The 18,624-nt window shown below is 42.8% G+C and overlaps 1 protein-coding gene across 1 annotated transcript in view; it reads right to left on the reverse strand.

Moving 5' to 3' along the window:
- CNTLN (centlein) overlaps nucleotides 1–7,952 on the reverse strand; it is a 221,234-nt gene extending 213,282 nt beyond the window's left edge. The window contains exons 1-2 of the mRNA XM_075136251.1: nucleotides 7,907–7,952; nucleotides 7,633–7,833 (exon numbers count right to left, since the gene is read on the reverse strand). Coding sequence (XP_074992352.1) covers nucleotides 7,633–7,725 — 93 coding nt within the window. The 5' untranslated portion in view covers nucleotides 7,726–7,833; nucleotides 7,907–7,952. The remainder of the gene's footprint in view (nucleotides 1–7,632; nucleotides 7,834–7,906) is intronic.
- Nucleotides 7,953–18,624: the final 10,672 nt, after the last annotated feature.

Consider the following 18,624-nt stretch of genomic DNA (forward strand, 5'->3'; position numbering starts at 1 on the left):
TTGAGGGCAATGGGTGGTGGGACATTCAAGCATTGGGATACACATTTAGCAAAAGCCACCTGGCTAGTCAACACCAGGGGATCTTTCAATTGAGCTGGCCCTGCACAATCAAAACTTTTGCATACTGTAGATGGAGATAAAGTCCCTCTCGTGCACATAAGAAATAAGACAGTCTGGGTTACTCCTGCCTCTGGCAAGGGAAAACTCATCCGTGGGATTGCTTTTGCTCAAGGACCTCAGTGCACTTGGTGGGTAATGCAAAAGGATGGGGAAGTCCGGTGTGTACCTCAAGGGGATTTGATTTTGGGTAAAAATAGCCAATGAACTGAACTTTATGATGTCAATTGTTATATGATATTGTATATCATTCCTTCTATGGTTTCTATCAATGGTATAGCAGTAAAAATCACCCAGATAAATGAAGAATGAACTAACTCCGATGAAACCGAGCAAAGTGCAACAATGATAGAACCAGACGAGTGCAGCAATACTGAAATCAGAACTGGCTTCAGGATGCAACAGCCCAACACCACCCCCCATCTCTCTTGCCCTGAAAGAGTGTTACGACAGATGGAGCCCAAAGTCATGGACTAAATGAACTCAATGGACATTTTAGAGGGATGCCCCATAGACTAAGGCAATGATATCTCTGTGTGTGTATATATACATATATATATATATATATAAAGGCAAGAAAGGTGGTGGTGATTAATTGGAATTGAAATTAATTGGTATTGAAAAATGTGACACCTAAGCATGACATAAATGGTATAGAGTAAGGGGTGGATACTGTCCTGATTTCGGCTGGGATAGAGTTAAATTTCTTCCTAGTGCTGTGTTTTGGATTTAGTATGAGAAGAATGTTGATAACACACTGATGTTTTCAGTCGTGGCTAAGTACTCTGCTAGTCAAGGACAGCTCCCATGCTCTACCACGTGCACAGGATGGGAGGGAACATAACCAGGACAGCCGGCCCAGCTGGCCAACGAGGTATTCCACACCATGTGACATCATGCTCAGTATATGAATGGTAGGCGTGCTCCAGGAAGTAGCGATCGCTGCTTGGTTATCGGTCAGCGCGGGTGGTGAGCAATTGCATTGTGCATCACTCATTTTGTATATTCTATCATTATTATTATTATTATTTGTGGTGAACAGAGTTAAATCCAGTTGGCGGCCGGTCACGAGCGGTGTTCCCCAGGGCTCAGTACTGGGGCCGGTCCTGTTCAATATCTTTATCAATGATCTGGATGAGGGGATCGAGTGCTCCCTCAGTAACTTTGCAGACGACACCAAGCTGGGCGGGAGTGTTGAGCTGCTGGAGGGTAGGAAGGCTCTGCAGAGGGACCTGGACAGGCTGGATCGATGGGCCGAGGCCAACTGTATGAGATTCAACAAGGCCAAGTGCCGGGTCCTGCACTTCGGCCACAACAACCCCAGGCAACGCTACAGGCTTGGGGAAGAGTGGCTGGAAAGCTGCCCAGAGGAAAAGGACCTGGGGGTGCTGATTGACAGCCGGCTGAACATGAGCCGGCAGTGTGCTCAGGTGGCCAAGAAGGCCAATGGCATCCTCGCCTGTATCAGAAATAGTGTGGCCAGCAGGAATAGGGAGGTGATCGTGCCCCTGTACTCGGCACTGGTGAGGCCGCACCTCGAATCCTGTGTTCAGTTTTGGGCCCCTCACTACAAGAAGGACATGGAGGTGCTGGAGCGTGTCCAGAGAAGGGCAACGAAGCTGGTGAAGGGCCTGGAGCACAAGTCTTATGAGGAGCGGCTGAGGGAACGGGGGTTGTTTAGCCTGGAGAAGAGGAGGCTGAGGGGAGACCTCATCGCGCTCTACAACTACCTGAAAGGAGGTTGTAGCGAGGTGGGTGTTGGTCTCTTCTCCCAAGTAACGAGCGATAGGACGAGAGGAAATGGCCTCAAGTTGCGCCAAGGGAGGTTTAGATTGGACATTAGGAGAAATTTCTTGACTGAAAGAGTGGTCAGGCCTTGGAACAGGCTGCCCAGGGAAGTGGTGGAGTCACCATCCCTGGAAGTATTTAAAAGACGTGTAGATGAGGTGCTTAGAGACATGGTGTAGTGGGCATGGTGGTGTTGGGTTGACGGTTGGACACGATGATCTTAGAGGTCTTTTCCAACCTGTATGATTCTATGATTCTATTTTCCCTTTGCTGTTCTATTAAACTGTCTTCATCTCAACCCACGAGTTTTTCTCACTCTTACCCTTCCGATTCTCTCACCATCCCACTGCGGGTCGGAGTGGGGGGGGAAGTGAGCGAGCGGCTGCATGGTATTTGGCTGCCTGCCAGGTTAAACCACAACAGGTATAAAAACTGCAGAGTACCACACAATGGTGTACTCTTGAGTGACCAGTTACTTAGTCACGGCTATATACAGCTATAAATTCCTAACATAGCAAAGGAGTAGGCATTATAACCATCATTGACAGGAAAAGCAGAAAAGCACATGAGCTAGAGAAGGTAACACTAACAAGAGCTCCCTAAAAAGTATATATAACTGCAGAAAAAAGACAGGGTACTCTTAGCTTTTGCAGAACCACAAAATTAGAAAGGAATTCCTCAGTTAGGAAAGTACTGCCTTATTTTAGCAGCAGGAGATGCACAATACCTTTGAAATCAAAGCTGCAATGGATAAAATGAATATTGTTGGGTTTTTTAAACTAATAATGGGTAAATTGTTAAGACACTTGTTTGAACCCAAACCAGCACTTTCAGGAAATAAAGAAAGAGATCTTTGGCTGGAAAATATGAATGAAACTAATCAAACCAAAGTCATTTTGTGAATATCACCAACAGTGTAAGTAAAAACAGATGACATGTGCTTGCTTCTTCCAACTCTCCTATTTCCAGCAACTTAAGACAGTAAACTGGATGTGGAAAACCCATTCAAAGCGAGGATTTGATGAAGTTTCCCACCACATGATACTTTAAAGAACCTTTCCTATCTTTTATTCCTATCGAATAGGGGGCATGAAAGCGTCTGTAGTTCAGCAGTTACGAGACTGAGAACTAAGACACCGATACTGTCTTCTGCTTTAGGAATGCACATTATTTCGCACCAAATGAAATATCTTCCACAAAAAAAAGGACTGCAAGAAACTATGGACCATGCTATAAATCAATTCTTAAAATACAGAGTCGCCAGGTGGTTTAAAGAAACACACAATACACAAGATTAAAGAGAAAGCACATGAAAGCTAAAGAAAAATACTCTTGGCCCAGAAACTCCACTCACAGAATGAGCTTCCAGAGATACAGCAAATCATTCCCCTAAAAATAGAAGGAAACAGACCACCCCGATTTCCCAGGAGCTACTATGCTTGCAAAAACAGCACCTCCATCTGCCCCCAAAAAATACAGAATTGCAGGAGAAAACAAGACAGGGGTAAAACACATGCCAGAACTTCTATACACCAACAGAGACAAGATGTGTCATAACTTTGTTGGATCATTGCCTTTCCACTGCCCCCCAACAATGTCAAGGCAGTCACAGAAATGAAACAACAAGGTCCCAAAGGCGGGGGGGGGGGGGGGAGGAATCCATTTTTCCTTTGCAGTTGTTTTCAGGAAAATTACTCAATTACTCAAGTAATTCTCAAGTAAAATTAGGAGAAGAGGAGCACTGAAATTAAAAGTCATTTATTAAGTGATTATCAAAATAATTATACAATGCTCTACTGCAGACACAAAAATAATTTTCCCAAAACAGCATAATACAGAAGCAAACATGCTTTAGAAGCATTTTTTACTTTCTCAGCTTTATACAAGTCTCCTCAGTAGACAGTTTGGGAGCTTTGGACTCTTTTCTTAATTTGGCTTTCTCATTTTTGCAAATTCCAGATAGCCAAGATAGCCAGATTCCAGATAGCCAACAGAACTACAAGACAACATCAGTTTTTGCAGAGTGATTGCAACAAAATTGTTGTGCTTTTAACAGGCCCTCCTCCAAGATCTCACTTATTATGATTCAAGCTCCCACAATATTTTTAGGAGTATTAAAGAAAATACCAAATACTGCAAACATCAGCTGCCGAGGTGAAGAATCTTAGCTTTAGAAAATAATGGAGAAAAAAAAATGGAAATCTTAAAAATATCGTATTTGGCTCTGTAGGCACCTTTACTTGGTGTTACCTTAAAAGACAGAAGAAACGTGAAGAAGAAAAAGAACCTAGGTTTGAACATAAAGGCCACCATCCCAGATGAGAAAAAGGGTCAGCTACTCCAGGATTCTGTTGCAGAAAAGAGACAACAGCCAAAAGTAGATGCCTGGAATACCTGTGGTTAGAGCAAAGCTAGTGTGCACAATACTTCCACTAAGACTCAGGAGCTTCATTAGCCAGAGATGGCTTCCATATATTTAGCCAATGGACTCCATATCACCAATGGACTCCAGTTCCCAGTGGACAGACTCTGTTTCATAAGCGCAGTTTATATGACAGTGAATATAATAGACCAAGGAGGTGTGGAGAAGTAGAAAAGAAACTTGGCATATTTTATTCAGATGCTAGGTAGCTGTTGGATAGATACATCTCTATTTCTATAACCTTGTTCAGTGATGCCTAGAACCAATTAAAACTTTCAGCTTCATTCATTTGATAAATGGGCTTTTTTCCTTTGGAAAAAAAAAAATCCAGAAGGCTAATACCTAAACAAATACTGAAGGCTAATCCTTTAGTTCTGGTATACTGTTAAACTATTAAACTAGATTTCAGTTGGGAAGTCTGTTTTGCAGTTCAGTTTATGTGTTTGTGAACATAATACACAGAAGGAAAAAAAAAACCACAACACAAACTTAGGCAATTTTATCCAGTTGCTGAATTAAAAGCTAACACCCTCTCACTAATGTCTTTTTTAAAGACGTTTACGTAACATTTTTATCCAAAATGCCTGCTAAGGTAGTGTCCAAAACAGATAACCCTACCCAACAGAATAGAACATAAGACAAGGAAAATCTGAATAGAAGCTGAAACACTTTTACTGCGAGGGTCTTCACACACTGGCACAAGTTGCCCTGAGGGGCTGCAGCGTCTCCGGCCATGGAAATACTCCAAACCTGACTGGACACCATCCTGGGCAACCTGCTCTGGGGTGGGATGGAATAAATGCTCTCAAGTGGTGCCTTCCAACTTAAACAGTTTGACGATTCTGATAAACAAGACTTACAAATGTTAGGTGACAACTTAAGACAAGAACCAAAGAAGATCTTATACACAAATAAAACTAAGGAAATCCCAACAGATGAAATATAATTCCACTAAAGGAATTAGATGGTCAGTAAAAACTTTGTATTTCAGCTGTGAAGAAATTAGAAAAGCACAACGTTAACATTGCCCATATATATTTATGTTTTCAAATGGCTTGCCTTTGCACAAAGTTTTCATATGAAACATGAAACTAAAATGGATTAACCATCCCTGAATAATTTATCAGTTGACTTTTAAACCAGCTGAAGAATCTTAGTGAAGCCTATTTTGGTTCCCATCCAAATTCAGAGTAACTTCACAAAACTTAAAAAGAGGTTAATTATTTTAGATAAATCCTACTTTGGAAAAGCTGCATAATTTATTAAATTACCACCTCTCTTACCTATGAAAATCTGTTTTCCCCCTTCTTTATGTAACACACACGTGCTTAAACAGGTCTCTACATTTATTGATGGATTAGTAAAATGGTAAAGCATGTAGATCTCTATACTACACAGCTTTCAGAGAAGAATCTCTGCTTATAGATTACTGCTTCGCTTTCCTTTTTATTTTATTAAAAACCTGAAATAAATCCTGCAGACATGCATCCCCTGTTGTTAGAAGGGTGGTACGTATTGGATTCTACCTAGAGATGGAGAGATTACTGCAGAACACTGACTGGGTTCTGTTTTCAAAAGGAACTACTTTCATGTTCTTTTTTGCTTGCTTCTGATCTCATACAAGACAAAGATACAAGAATGGCAAGATAATATGCATAAGACTTAAAAGAAATACATTTTAAAATATTTTCTGGTTGCTGACTTCAAAATTATTGGAATGGGTTCATCAAGGAACAAGGAGAAATGCACATGTAATTGCATGAATCTAAAGGGAAAATCAGATACTTAACTACAATTTGTGTACATCAAGATACATTATCAAAGTGATTAGAAATTCAAATCTGTACTGTTTACTTCAAAGTTTCTATTATTTATAATGCTCTTCAAAAATATTTTATGCTACTAGGTTTTAGTAATATATAATTTATGTTCAACTAGCAAATGAGCAGAGCACAGGGCCTTCTTTCTGCCTCCACCAAATTTTGTCTGATACTGCACATCTGCATACCGGAAAGAGGAAACTAACTAAATTATCATTATAGAGAGTTTTCTAAATTTCTCCCACAAGACATTTAAGATATGCCCAAACCATTCATTGTTCCGTATTTCTAAACAGGATTTTTATTGACAGCTCCCTCTCCCTGTAGTTCCCCTGTGCAACAAGTTTTTGCAAGAAGTCTGGATTCTACTCACAGCAGAAATCAAATGCCAGTTGCCAGGTGTACCAATGCTGCTTGAAGCAACAAACCACTACTAACTCTAACGCAGATGCTATTTTCTGTTCACAGATATGACCACAGCAGCCCATGGATTTAACCACGCCATGTCCCACAAGAAACTACTGTTTTGGCTATCAGGAAGCAAGCGAGAAAGCAACCAGAGCATTAGATGTCACGTTCCTCTCTGCCATATCCTTTAGGTGTAATCCACTTGTTTGGCAGAGAATTAGCATAGATTTCTACGACAAGACCTCATGTTACCAACATTTTGTTATTTTCATTAAATGCACCTAAACATAAGCGATGAAAGACCAATTAGAAAAAATGAGGGAGGTGTACCTGCGAAGGGAAGTCACAGGGAGATAGTCTGGGGGAACTTTTAGAAGTACAACCATAATTACTCATAAAGGCCTCGCTCTCAGGAACGGCTTGGGTATACTTAATCCTGCTGCAAGGTAGGGGGAGAGATGAAATGACCTCTAAAGGCTCCTTCGAGACCTGCAATTCTATAAAACCCCTCCGCTTGTTTTTCCAGGAGTTGGGCGAGGCAGCACCTCAGTACTCTTGCCACTACACATCAAGCAAATAAACGGTGGAGGGGGGCGGGAAAGAAAAGAAAAGCTTCCAGGCCGAGCGCTTGCTTTCAAGCCAGCGTGAGAGCCCGGGGCCGGTCTAACTCGCCTCGGGAGCTGCACGCCGGCGCGCACGGGGCTGCCGCCGCCACCGCGGCTGCCGGACTCGGGGGCAGCTGCCCAACAGGTGAGCGCCGCGCCCCGCTCGGCGCCGCCCGCCAAAGGCGTGGTGGGTACCGAGGCGAATCCCCCCGGCCGGGGACCCGCCGCGGCGGCCACCAGGCCCTCCTACCCCAGGCGGGCCAGGCGCCCGGGGCCCTGCGCCCCCGCCTTGCCCTCCGGGTCCGCCGGAACCGGGACGCGAACCCGCAGTCCCACGCGGGACGCGGCGCTTCCGAGCTGTGGGCAGGAGAGGCCTGCCGGAGGGCAGGACGTGCCCGCCCGACCCCAGTCCTGCCGCTCCGGGCTGCTTCTCACCGCCGCGCCCGGAGGGGACGGCCCCGCTCTCAGGTACCTGGCAGCGGCTCAGCTGCTCCGCCAGACTCCGCAGCTCTTCCTCCAGCTCTGCCACCCGCGGTGCCGCCGCCTCCGCCCGCCCCGAAGCCATCGCCGGCGTCGTGGTCAGAGCCTCTGCCCGCCCCCCGCAGGGGCGGCGAGGGGAGAAGAGGGTCTGCGCCTGGCGGAGAGGGTGCGGGAAGCCCTTGCCCGCCCGCTCCTGGGGGAAAGAGGAGAAAAACGGTGCTGCGAACCACACAAATGAAAACTTTCCCCCTCTCAGCTGCACTTACCGCGCGGGCGAGCGCCGGAAACCGCAGAGAAGAAGGACGCGGTGCAATGACGTCAGCGCAACTGCTACCCCGGCAAAGAGAAGGAGCGAGAGGCAGGTTTGAATTTGCCCGCCCGAGCGGCAGGGCTGCGCATGCGCCCTGCCTGAGGCGCCGGCAGCTTCCCGCGCGAGCCGCGGCGGCAGCGCGGGCAGCCGTTAGCTGTAGCGGCCGTTAGAGGCTCGTCCTTGTGGGGCTGAGTGCTCGGTCTTGATGTAGGGGCTGTAAAAGCGGTATACTCTTCACTGGCAGGGACTAGCACTGGAAGGGCAGGCTGTGTGAGCACCCGCCGGGGGTGGCATTTCAGCCTTGTTTTTTCCTCACGGTATAGGAACAGCTGCTGTCTAGCCAAGGTGCTGAGCGCGCGGTTTTGCAAATGCCGACTGCTGCCCTGCCTGAGCCGTAGGAACACCTAGAGTTGTCTCACATCTCTGTTGTGATACTAGAGATTTGCATATGAACTGTGCAAATATTTCTGGGTGTTCTGCTGTGGGGTGCTAAGACTTCAGCGTATTTTAGTTTGGTAAGATGTAGCATGCCTTTTTGGACTTCCCCCCCCTCCCCCTCTGAATTAGGTGCTCCCTAATTTTTTTTTTCCCCTCTCGTCCCCCTATTTGCAGGACGAGAATCAGAAACCTGGGTTTAGAGTAGGTCTTGCTGGTGCTTTAGGATGCAGAAGCATCCAAACTGTCTCTCACAAAGGAAGATTGTTCCAATTTATTATTTCCAGAGTTGGATTTGAGACCGTACAACTGAAAGCTAAGAAAGGCATGGAAGATCTAACTGCTACAGTGCATGAAATATTTGAGCTGGTGCTGGTGCTGGTACATAAATGTACTGGATTTAAGATCAGGATATGCAGAGTACTTGGTTTTGAAATAAAGGGTTAAACGGTGTTTCCAAAGCCAATGTTTGCATGTTTCTTGTAGCCTACATGGGAAGCAAAATACTCGTAAAAAGACTAGAATTGTTCCCAAACACATAAAGAAAGATGTTGAAACGTGCGGTCAGGAAATGTTTTTAGCCTGGAAATAAACACCAATTGAATTGCATTTCACCAATGCCAGTACCTTGTTATAGGAATACCATATATGTTTTTACACAGAAGCATGTTTTCTTTTCCCCTCCATTGTCACTTTTGCACGGATTTCGGAAAAGTTGCCCTGAATGTACCATTATCACAAGAAACAAAATTCTTACTGTGTGTGCATGCAGAGAAGCAAAGGAAGTTTACATATCATGTGAATTATAACCTACATTGAAATGTCCAATCCTTCCGCCTGTGGCCCTGACAAAAAGATTCCAGCACCCTTGGTGATGGCTTTGCCTGTGAAAGTTGATTTTTGCAGCACGTTGAGCTCTATAGCCCCTTCTCAGAAGAAGAAAGTGACTATACTGCTCAAAAATCTATTTTTATATAATTTTATATAAAAGTATTTTTATTATGAGTGCAATTATTATCTGTGCAATTATGAATGTAAATTTAAAGGTTAGAGACCACATGTGAATATTCTCTGTCCAGTTATATGGAGATGTAAGAAGATTCAACCATTACCTGATAAATACCATGTGTCTCTTTAGAACATTCTTTATAATTTTTATTGTTATTCATTGCTCCTTGTACCATCTCATGTTCGTGATCTTATACTTTCAATTATCTTTGTGTGTTATTACATGTTCATTTAACCATAATGACCATCCTGTTATAATTCTAAAATGTTTACATTTTTACCTTTTTCTTTGCTTTAAGAGATTTTTAATTCTTTTTCCCCTTAAATTATCCAGTCAGTATGTAATATGCACCCTTCACTTTTTCCACATCCCCGCCTTTTAATAACCATCTTCTTAACTTTTCATCTGTTTCCTAATATTTTTATCATTGTCCCCTTGACCGTTTGTTCCCTATTACACATGGGCAACAAGAAGCTAACCTTACTTAAAAAACAAGATACTTGGATTAACTGCTAAACAACTATAATGACGAAACGGGATTTAAAAACATTTTCCAAGTACAAGGTCGTTCAAAGTTTAGCCGAAAAGATTCAAGCATTACAGGGTCTAGGTTCACAACTTGACACAACAAAACAAAAGGCCACAATCCCTATAACTTTACAACTTAAAAGAGAAGTTTGTGCATTTCCTATTAGCGTAGACACAACACGTTACCACAATAAGCACGCAAGCAACACTTTCCCATAGCCGGATACTTACTTTATGGATGCAATATTTTTGTATACAGCTTAATTATCTTCACATTTGTTTTCCTGCCATTTCATAAGTTGGCTCTCTAGATAAAGTTTCTAGTTATTAACCCAAACAGCATTCATGATAATTCTTAGAATATTTTAGAAAACCTAAAATGTGCAGTGGGCATGTTTTGATGAATTGGGAGACCTTGCCTCGTCTTGGAGAATTTTGTACATCATCTTTCTCCCAAATCTTTGTATTTTGGAACACCTGCATTTACAGCTATCAAAAGTATGAGACTGTTAGGCAGAATTCTTCCAAGCCTAAACATTTCCCTTTGGATTTCACTTTTTTCCAAATGAAACACCATTCAATTCGAATTGGGTCAACACAAGAAATGTTCATAATACACAACTGTGGAGTAAGCATGCGATTTTCTGTGGCTTTTCCACTTGTAAAAGGTCTATTAGAAATATATTACACAATTGAAATCTAGTTGCTATGGCTTTTGTCACTTATAGTGTCTGTGAAAGTTACACAAATAAAAGTGCTCCCTAAGTTGCCTTGGTGGCAGGGAGCATAAATGTTTTCTGTTTGGGTTTTTTTGCAGTTGGGAAATTCCACATCTTTCTTTGAAACATGTCCATATTGCAAATATGTTGCAGTTACTCCTGATCACATAATTTCTTTTTCTGTTTGTCTATTTCCTCTCCTTTTCTAAATGTTAAATAAAACATTATTCTATCCATTGTGGCAACCCCCAATACTGCATCATCAGAAGTCAAGAAACATAAGTACATAACAGAGCATTCTCATTTTCTTTTAAACAAAAGATGTCATTTCTATTCTGATTTTAATTAGAAGTGTTAACATTTTCTGCTAATGAATTTGCATATCTCCTAGGATTTTTACGTTGACAGTTCTTTTTTATCACCAGTAGTTTGGTAGGTACTTTCTGGAAGATGCTTTTCAGCTACAGTGAGCAAAAGAAGCCAAAATTGCTGAAATTATTTCTAGCGGTTTTTGGCAATGTCCTCAATATTTTAGTAATTTATATGTTTCTCACAAACATATTATAACCCTAGAAATATGTTAGATCTGAATTCAAAACATACTCACTTCCAGTCAAGGTTTCTGGTGGTTTTGTGGGTTTGGTTTCGGTTTGTGTTTTTTTTTTTTTTTTTAACTGGCTAGCTATAAGCCAGCTTATCTGTGCATTCAGGGCTGCAGGGGACATTCTTTTCACTTTTGTGACATCTGTGAATAATAACATGATTATAGTTGTAGCAAGAATAGTTTTGGGATATAAAAGTGGCAAGGTCTGTAGGGAGAAGTAATATCTGTTATTAGACCACCTGTCATAACTGAGAGAACAGACAAACCATTTAGATGGAACAAATTGGTGAAAAAAGTATTTGACCAAAACTACCCAGTTTTTCCAACTGCATCTAATAAAAGCTACTGCTTCAGACCTCATTCCTACCATTATAATGTATTCAAATGAATTTGCACAGTTAAAAAAATCAGAGCTGGAAAAGGCCAGCATGGGCCAGCATGGGATTCACTGATACAGAGGCCTAGAGTTCCACTGCTAGCGTGACTCACTCTTCACTCAATGAAATGAAAATGTCATCTTCATCTCTCGAGCAGAGAAGGTGGTAGCAGAGGTCTGACCTGTCCCTGAAAAGACAAGAGCTAGAACTGAATACCTTCCTAAAATTTATCAAAATGACTAGGATATGGCTTCATGGGGAAGTTTGCTTCGGTTTACCGCATAGTTCTCTACTACACACTATGCCTTGTGTATAGGCTGGGTATGTAAACACCAATGAGATAAACAGGTTACACCCCCCAGGGTTGCTACATCATATTGCCCAAGGACTCTCTAGCCCTGCCTTGGGAGGCACTCTTCCACTTACCTTTGCAACCAGGAAGGCTGCCGTTTTTCATTGTCTTTTAAATAAGGTCGCAGAGGGTGGCACTGCACCCTTCAAGGCAATGAAAAACACAAACCACTAATATAAATTAGAGCATGTCAGCGAACAAAACACTGAGGAAGGAGGTAGTTAACAGTGTCCTAGATGAGGGGATGAAGTTTGCCCCACCCCATAGCACCTGCCAGCAACATGAGGCCTAGAGGGAGGGACCAACAGCTGGAGGTAATTAAGAAGAGGAAGCAGATTTCAGAGTTTGGCTGGCCTGGCAGAAGGAGTTTGGGTTTGTGTTGCAGTAAGATGAGGAGATGGGTTTAGCTGAGTCTTGGGAGTTGATTGTTTCATTGTTAATTTGTTTCTTAGTGAAATTAAACCTCAGGAAGGAGCTGAGCTTTGACCTTGCATGTGCTCTGTAGCCTGTCTTATAGACTAACTGGGAGAGTCACCTGGTTATGGAAGGGTTGCATGGAAAATGAAGAGCTGAGTTCCATCACCCTGAAAGAGGGTGTGAAGAGTACGTGGCCACCCAGGCTCAATGAATAAGACATGATACCCTTCTTCACCCAAGGAGTGGTTGCTGGAAGGGGCAACACAGTCCACGACCACCCAAACTTTTAGAGTATGCAGTGGACACAGATGAGATTCTCCCTTACCCTAGGGATGGCAGCTGAGAACATACACCTACACATCCTCACTTTTACCAGCCCATTGCATTCATGCACATGCATACAACATGAGCGCCATAAATGTGTGCAAGCGCCTACAAAATGGATAGATAATATCCATTTTGAATATTAAAAATCAGTTTTGCAACAGTTTGTTTTAGTGTTGCACACTGGTGAGCAATGCACCGGAACATACTAATTTTCTGACTGCAGACAGATTAAAAGAATAAGTACTGGAATTCATTAAATAAGAATTTCAGCTTTAATTTAAAAAAATAAATTGCTACATTTTAAGCTTCTATCATTCAGAAATAATAAGAGAATTTTGAACAGAAGTTTTAATGTGAATATCTCAGGCAAGCTGCAAAATTCATTTATGTATAGCTTACCACCTTTTACATGGTGGAGAGGTTAAGGTGTAGTCAGGTTAAGTCACAGCAGAGTGCACAGCAGTAGCCTTGATAAAGCTACATTTATTAAATAGGGCATAAATCAGAACCCAGCAATGTTTTTGCTCAGAACAGAGCCAAGGCATATGATTTTCAGGTCTTTGTTTAACAATTCATACTGTCTTTAAAAAAAAAAAAAAAAGAAAGGACCTTAGGAAAACAAACAAATTGGAGCAAAATATAAGCACTGGTAGTTTAGTCAAAAAACATTTGCAGCAATTAAAACACTTTCTCTAGTTTTTTCAATCCACTTATATTACTGTTATGTATTATTTTACAGGCACTACCTTTTTAAGAAGAAAAGATACTTGCTCCCACTCTAAGATAAGGGGGTTTTGACATCTTGGTATAACGTCCCTTTTGCCTCAATTATCTTGCTGGATTCTTTTACTTGAAATTCTAAGCTAAATGTCTTTGTATTTGTCTCAGTTGACCATCAGATTTAAGTTGCAGTTATTTACAATCACTTAAATTGACAATTCAGGAACTACTTCAGATGAACAAGCAAGATTCTATTTTTATTATCTGTGCACACTGTGGCAGTAGCTAAGAGTTACTGGGAGGCCACTTTGTGCTGCAGTATTTCAGTTGCTAACACTGTTCCCAAAAGCAGTGTTTGCTATAAATTCCCAGCCCAAGGGAATACAAAACAGATACTGCACATTGCATTCTAGGGTGGTACTGCAGAGTCAGCCCAACATGAACTCTTCTTGCAGCCTGAACTCCATCATCACAGTGGGACTCAACTGACTCAGTCCAGTGAGATAGGTCTCGTGTATTTTGGCAGCGGTGCAAAGCTGTAACTTTGAACTTTCCTTTCCTACTGTGGTTGAGTTTACAGTAACAAAGTGAGACTCTGTGTCTGTTGATTTAAGTTTTTAGACACACTTTTTACTCCACAGAATTGCTTCCTTTAGAGACAGAGAATATTTAAGAATAAATACTACATAAACATCTGTATTTTCCAATAAACAGAAATATTATAAATATAATACAACCTGCAAGTAAAATTATCTGGAATAAATTCAGAAACAAAAGATATTCTCACAGAAATGAAGATTTTTTTTAATACTGAATTTCCATAAATGTGTTTGACTGTTTCTGTTAATTTCCTCAGCAGTTGTATCCTAGTAATGTGCACAAGATAAGAATTGATTTAAGCACGTAAAAGAAGTTAGTTCTCAAGTCAGACAGTGAGGGTTCAGGAGGGAGCTTTTCATGCTTACTCATTTGTGGCATGGACAGACAGTTGTCAGACCATATTCAGTTTCATATTCAGAAAACAACATACAAATAAAATTCTTTCTACAGTTTATTTTTAATTCTAATATAAAAATAAATAAACATTCTATTAGAGTGGTTTGCCAAGAATTATTACATTCCTTTTTTTTTTTGTTCCCCCCACAAAATGAAATTTAATTATTGCCAGCTCTGACAATTTTATTGTAAGCTCCCTGTTATTGTTGTTTTCCTTAAAACCCTTTCTGGAGCCCTTTGATTACATAAAAATTTCTAGGTTGTTTCTTCTTCGGCTTTTAGCACTTCTATCCCTCACAGCAGTATAGAAATATGACCCAAACGTGATCTAAGAACTCAAAAACTGAAAATCAAATAAAAATATCTATTAGAAATCACTATTTATTTCCATTCCGACCTGTGGTTTTTGGACACGTAGTATAGGTAACACTAGATATCTCTTGTAAACAACAGCAAAAAAAAGCTAATTTGGTTTCACTACCCAAAAAATGGTAGAAATATGCCAATGAAGACTAGAAACAAATGGTAAAAACCTGATACTAATATTTTTCACTCTTTTAATTGTCTGAACTCTTACTACAATATGATATATTGAGGCTGTGAAAAATATAAAGGAAATACGTTGTTGAGACAGCAATTACATTACATCATGCGTTGATTTGCCTTCACTTTATTCAGGGAATGAGGTATAGCTACAAATAGAAGAATATATGTAGTCTCATCTTGCAAGCTAACTCTGCTTTTTCATTATTCACAGGCAAGGCTTTGTGTTCCTAGTGAGTGTTAGGTTGTCATCTGTCTCCCCTGACCAATTCTGCATCCTGACCACATGGCTCCTAACCATGTATTCTGTTTTAGAAGTATGCTCAAAATGATCTGATCCCTGAGTTGCTCTGGTCTTCTGCATGTGCTTTGTGGCAGTATTTCATGATCTAGAAAATCCTTTGCGGTGTTCAGTCTTCTATCTTCATTGAGGTGTCATTTCTGAGAATCCAAGGTACCGATGAACCAAGTTAATTTAGATGTTAGCGCTTTGACAAACAACTTCCGAATAATCTAGCAGCAGCAGTTTAAAATATAAACTTAGTCTAGCCCCCTGCAGATCGACAAATCTTACATTTTAGACGAGAAGCAGAGCAAGCAACAGAAGACAGTAAGTTCTTAAAATGTTGTAGCTTTATGGGCTAGATGATAATAGTTGTATAGTCTCCAGGAATACTCAAGAATATAGCTTGGACTCTATGAATTCTTATTATCTATGTGCATAATTCGGGTTTTGTCTACAATAAATGGGGAATACTCATCTGGCATATCTGAAGAATCTATCATATATAGAATCGTAGAATCATTAAGGTTGGAAAAGACTTCTGAGATCATCGAGAACAACCATCAACTTAATACCACCATGCCCACTAAACCATGGTGGCTCAACCACTTCCCTGGGCAGCCTGTTCCAAGGCTTGACCACGCATTCAGAAAAGAAATTTCTCCTAATGTCCAATCTAAACCTCCCTTGGTGCAACTTGAAGCCATTTCCTCTCGTCCTATCGCTAGTGACTTGGGAGAAGAGACCAACACCCATCTCACTACAACCTCCTTTCAGGTAGTTGTAGAGCGCGATGAGGTCTCCCCTCAGCCTCCTCTTCTCCAGGTTAAACAACCCCAGTTCCCTCAGCCGTCCTCATAAGACTTGTGCTCCAGGCCCTTCACCAGCTTCGTTGCCCTTCACTGGACACGCTCCAGCACCTCCATGTCCTTCTTGTAGTGAGGGGCCCAAAACTGAACACAGGATTCGAGGTGCGGCCTCACCAGTGCCGAGTACAGGGGCACGATCACCTCCCTGCTCCTGCTGGCCACGCTATTTCTGATACAGGCCAGGATGCCGTTGGCCTTCTTGGCCACCTGGGCACACTGCCCGCTCATGTTCAGCAGGCTGTCGACCAGCACCCCCAGGTCCTTTTCCTCCGGGCAGCTTTCCAGCCACTCTTCCCCAAGCCTGTAGCGTTGCCTGGGGTTGTTGTGGCCGAAGTGCAGGACCTGGCACTTGGCCTTGTTGAACCTCATACAATTGGCCTCAGCCCATCGATCCAGCCTGTCCAGGTCCCTCTGCAGAGCCTTCCTACCCTCCAGCAGATCAACACTCCCGCCCAACTTGGTGTCGTCTGCAAACTTACTGAGGGAGCACTTGATCCCCTCATCCAGATCATTGATAAAGATATTGAACAGGACTGGCCCCAGTACTGAGCCCTGGGGAACACCGCTCGTGACCGGCCGCCAACTGGATTTAACTCCGTTCACCACAACTCTCTGGGCCCGGCCGTCCAGCCAGTTTTTTACCCAGCGAAGAGTGCACCTGTCTAAGCTGTGAGCCGCCAGCTTCTCTAGGAGAATGCCGTGGGAGACAGTGTCAAAGGCTTTACTGAAGTCCAGGCAGACCACATCCACTGCCTTTCCCTCATCCACGAGGCGGGTCACCTGCTCATAGAAGGAGATCAGGTTGGTCAAGCAGGACCTGCCTTCCATGAACCCGTGCTGGCTGGGCCTGATCCCCTGGTTGTCCCGCACATGGCTCGTGAGCGCCCTCAAAACGAACCGCTCCATGATCTTCCCCGGCACCGAGGTCAGGCTGACCGGTCTGTAGTTCTCCGGATCCTCCTTCCAGCCCTTCTTGTAGATGGGTGTCACATTGGCAAGCCTCCAGTCGTCCGGGACCTCCCCAGTTGACCAGGACTGCTGGTAAATGACGGAGAGCGGCTTGGCAAGCTCCTCCGCCAGCTCCCTCAGTACCCTCGGGTGGATCCCATCCGGCCCCATAGACTTGTGAGTGTCCAGGAGGCGTAGCAGGTCGTTAACTGCTTCCTCTTGGATTATGGGGGGTTTGTCCTGCTCGCCGTCCCTGTCTTCCAGCTCAGGGGGCTAAGTACCCTGAGGATAACTGCTCTGACTATTAAAGACTGAGGCAAAGAAGGCATTACGTACCTCAGCCTCATCCTTGTCCTTGGTGGCAATGTTCCCCCCCCGCATCCAATAAAGGATGGAGATTCTCCTTGGCTCTCTTTTTGTCATTAATATACTTGTGAAAACATTTTTTGTTATCTCTTATAACAGTGGCCAGGTTGAGTTCTAGCTGGGCTTTTGCCTTTCTAATTTCCTCTCTGCACGACCTAACGAGATCCCTGTACTCTTCTTGAGTTGCCTGCCCCTTCTTCCACAAGGGGAGATAAACTCTCCTTTTTTTCCTGAGTCCCAGCCGGAGCTCCCCATTCAGCCAGGCCGGACGTCTTCCCCGCCTGTTCTTCTTGCGGCACATGGGGACAGCCCGCTCCTGCGCCTTTAAGACTTCCTTCTTGAAGAACGTCCAGCCTTCCTGGACCCCTTTGCCCTTCAGGACTGTCTCCCAAGGGATTCTCTCAACCAGTGTCCTGAGCAGGCCAAAGTCTGTCCTCCAAAAGTCCATGGTAGCAGAGTGGTAACGGGATTATTATCTTGTATTTTGCAGCATTCCTGCCAAATACCTTGATTTTTTAAGGCAAATTTTGGAAGCTTGTGCTAATGCCTCAGCTATACCTTGCTCAGACACTTTGAACATTTTTGTTGGTGCTAATAAGACATAAGTCTGCCAAGTCAAGGAGACCCACTTCATTCTGAAACCTCTTGGTATCAGAATAGACAGAGGAAATGTAACCTAACACATGAGGGTCATTCAGCCCACTGCAAGTACTTACCCAATTGCACAGCATTTATTAGGGGGTGGTTCTGACCTCATGCCTCACAAAAAATACTCTATTATTCTTACAACATTCATCGTAGGGGAAATAGCTATTATATTGATTTATATTATGAATGAAATGTTGTTTGTGGGACCAAGGTCGCACTTGTGCTCCCCTGACTGACTGCAGCAAGCAAACATTCTCAGTCATTGTCCTTTTTCCCTGTGTAGTGAGAGGCTTGACCTTTCTATTTGGAAATATTTTACAAGATAGTAAACACACGTAGGAAATAATCTCTGAAATAGTAGGAGAGATTAGAAGGCCTACTTTTGGGCAAGTCATCAAGTCACGCTGGAGAGGTAGAAAATAACAATGCTTCAAGGCCTGGAGGACACCAATGGAAAAAAATATTAAATCTAAAAGACAATACTTATGCAAGGAAATTTCAGCAAAAGCCAGTAATTTCTCCCAGTAGCTAAA

This window comes from Calonectris borealis, chromosome Z, assembly GCF_964195595.1.
Source record: "Calonectris borealis chromosome Z, bCalBor7.hap1.2, whole genome shotgun sequence".
Taxonomy (NCBI): Eukaryota; Metazoa; Chordata; class Aves; order Procellariiformes; family Procellariidae; genus Calonectris; species Calonectris borealis.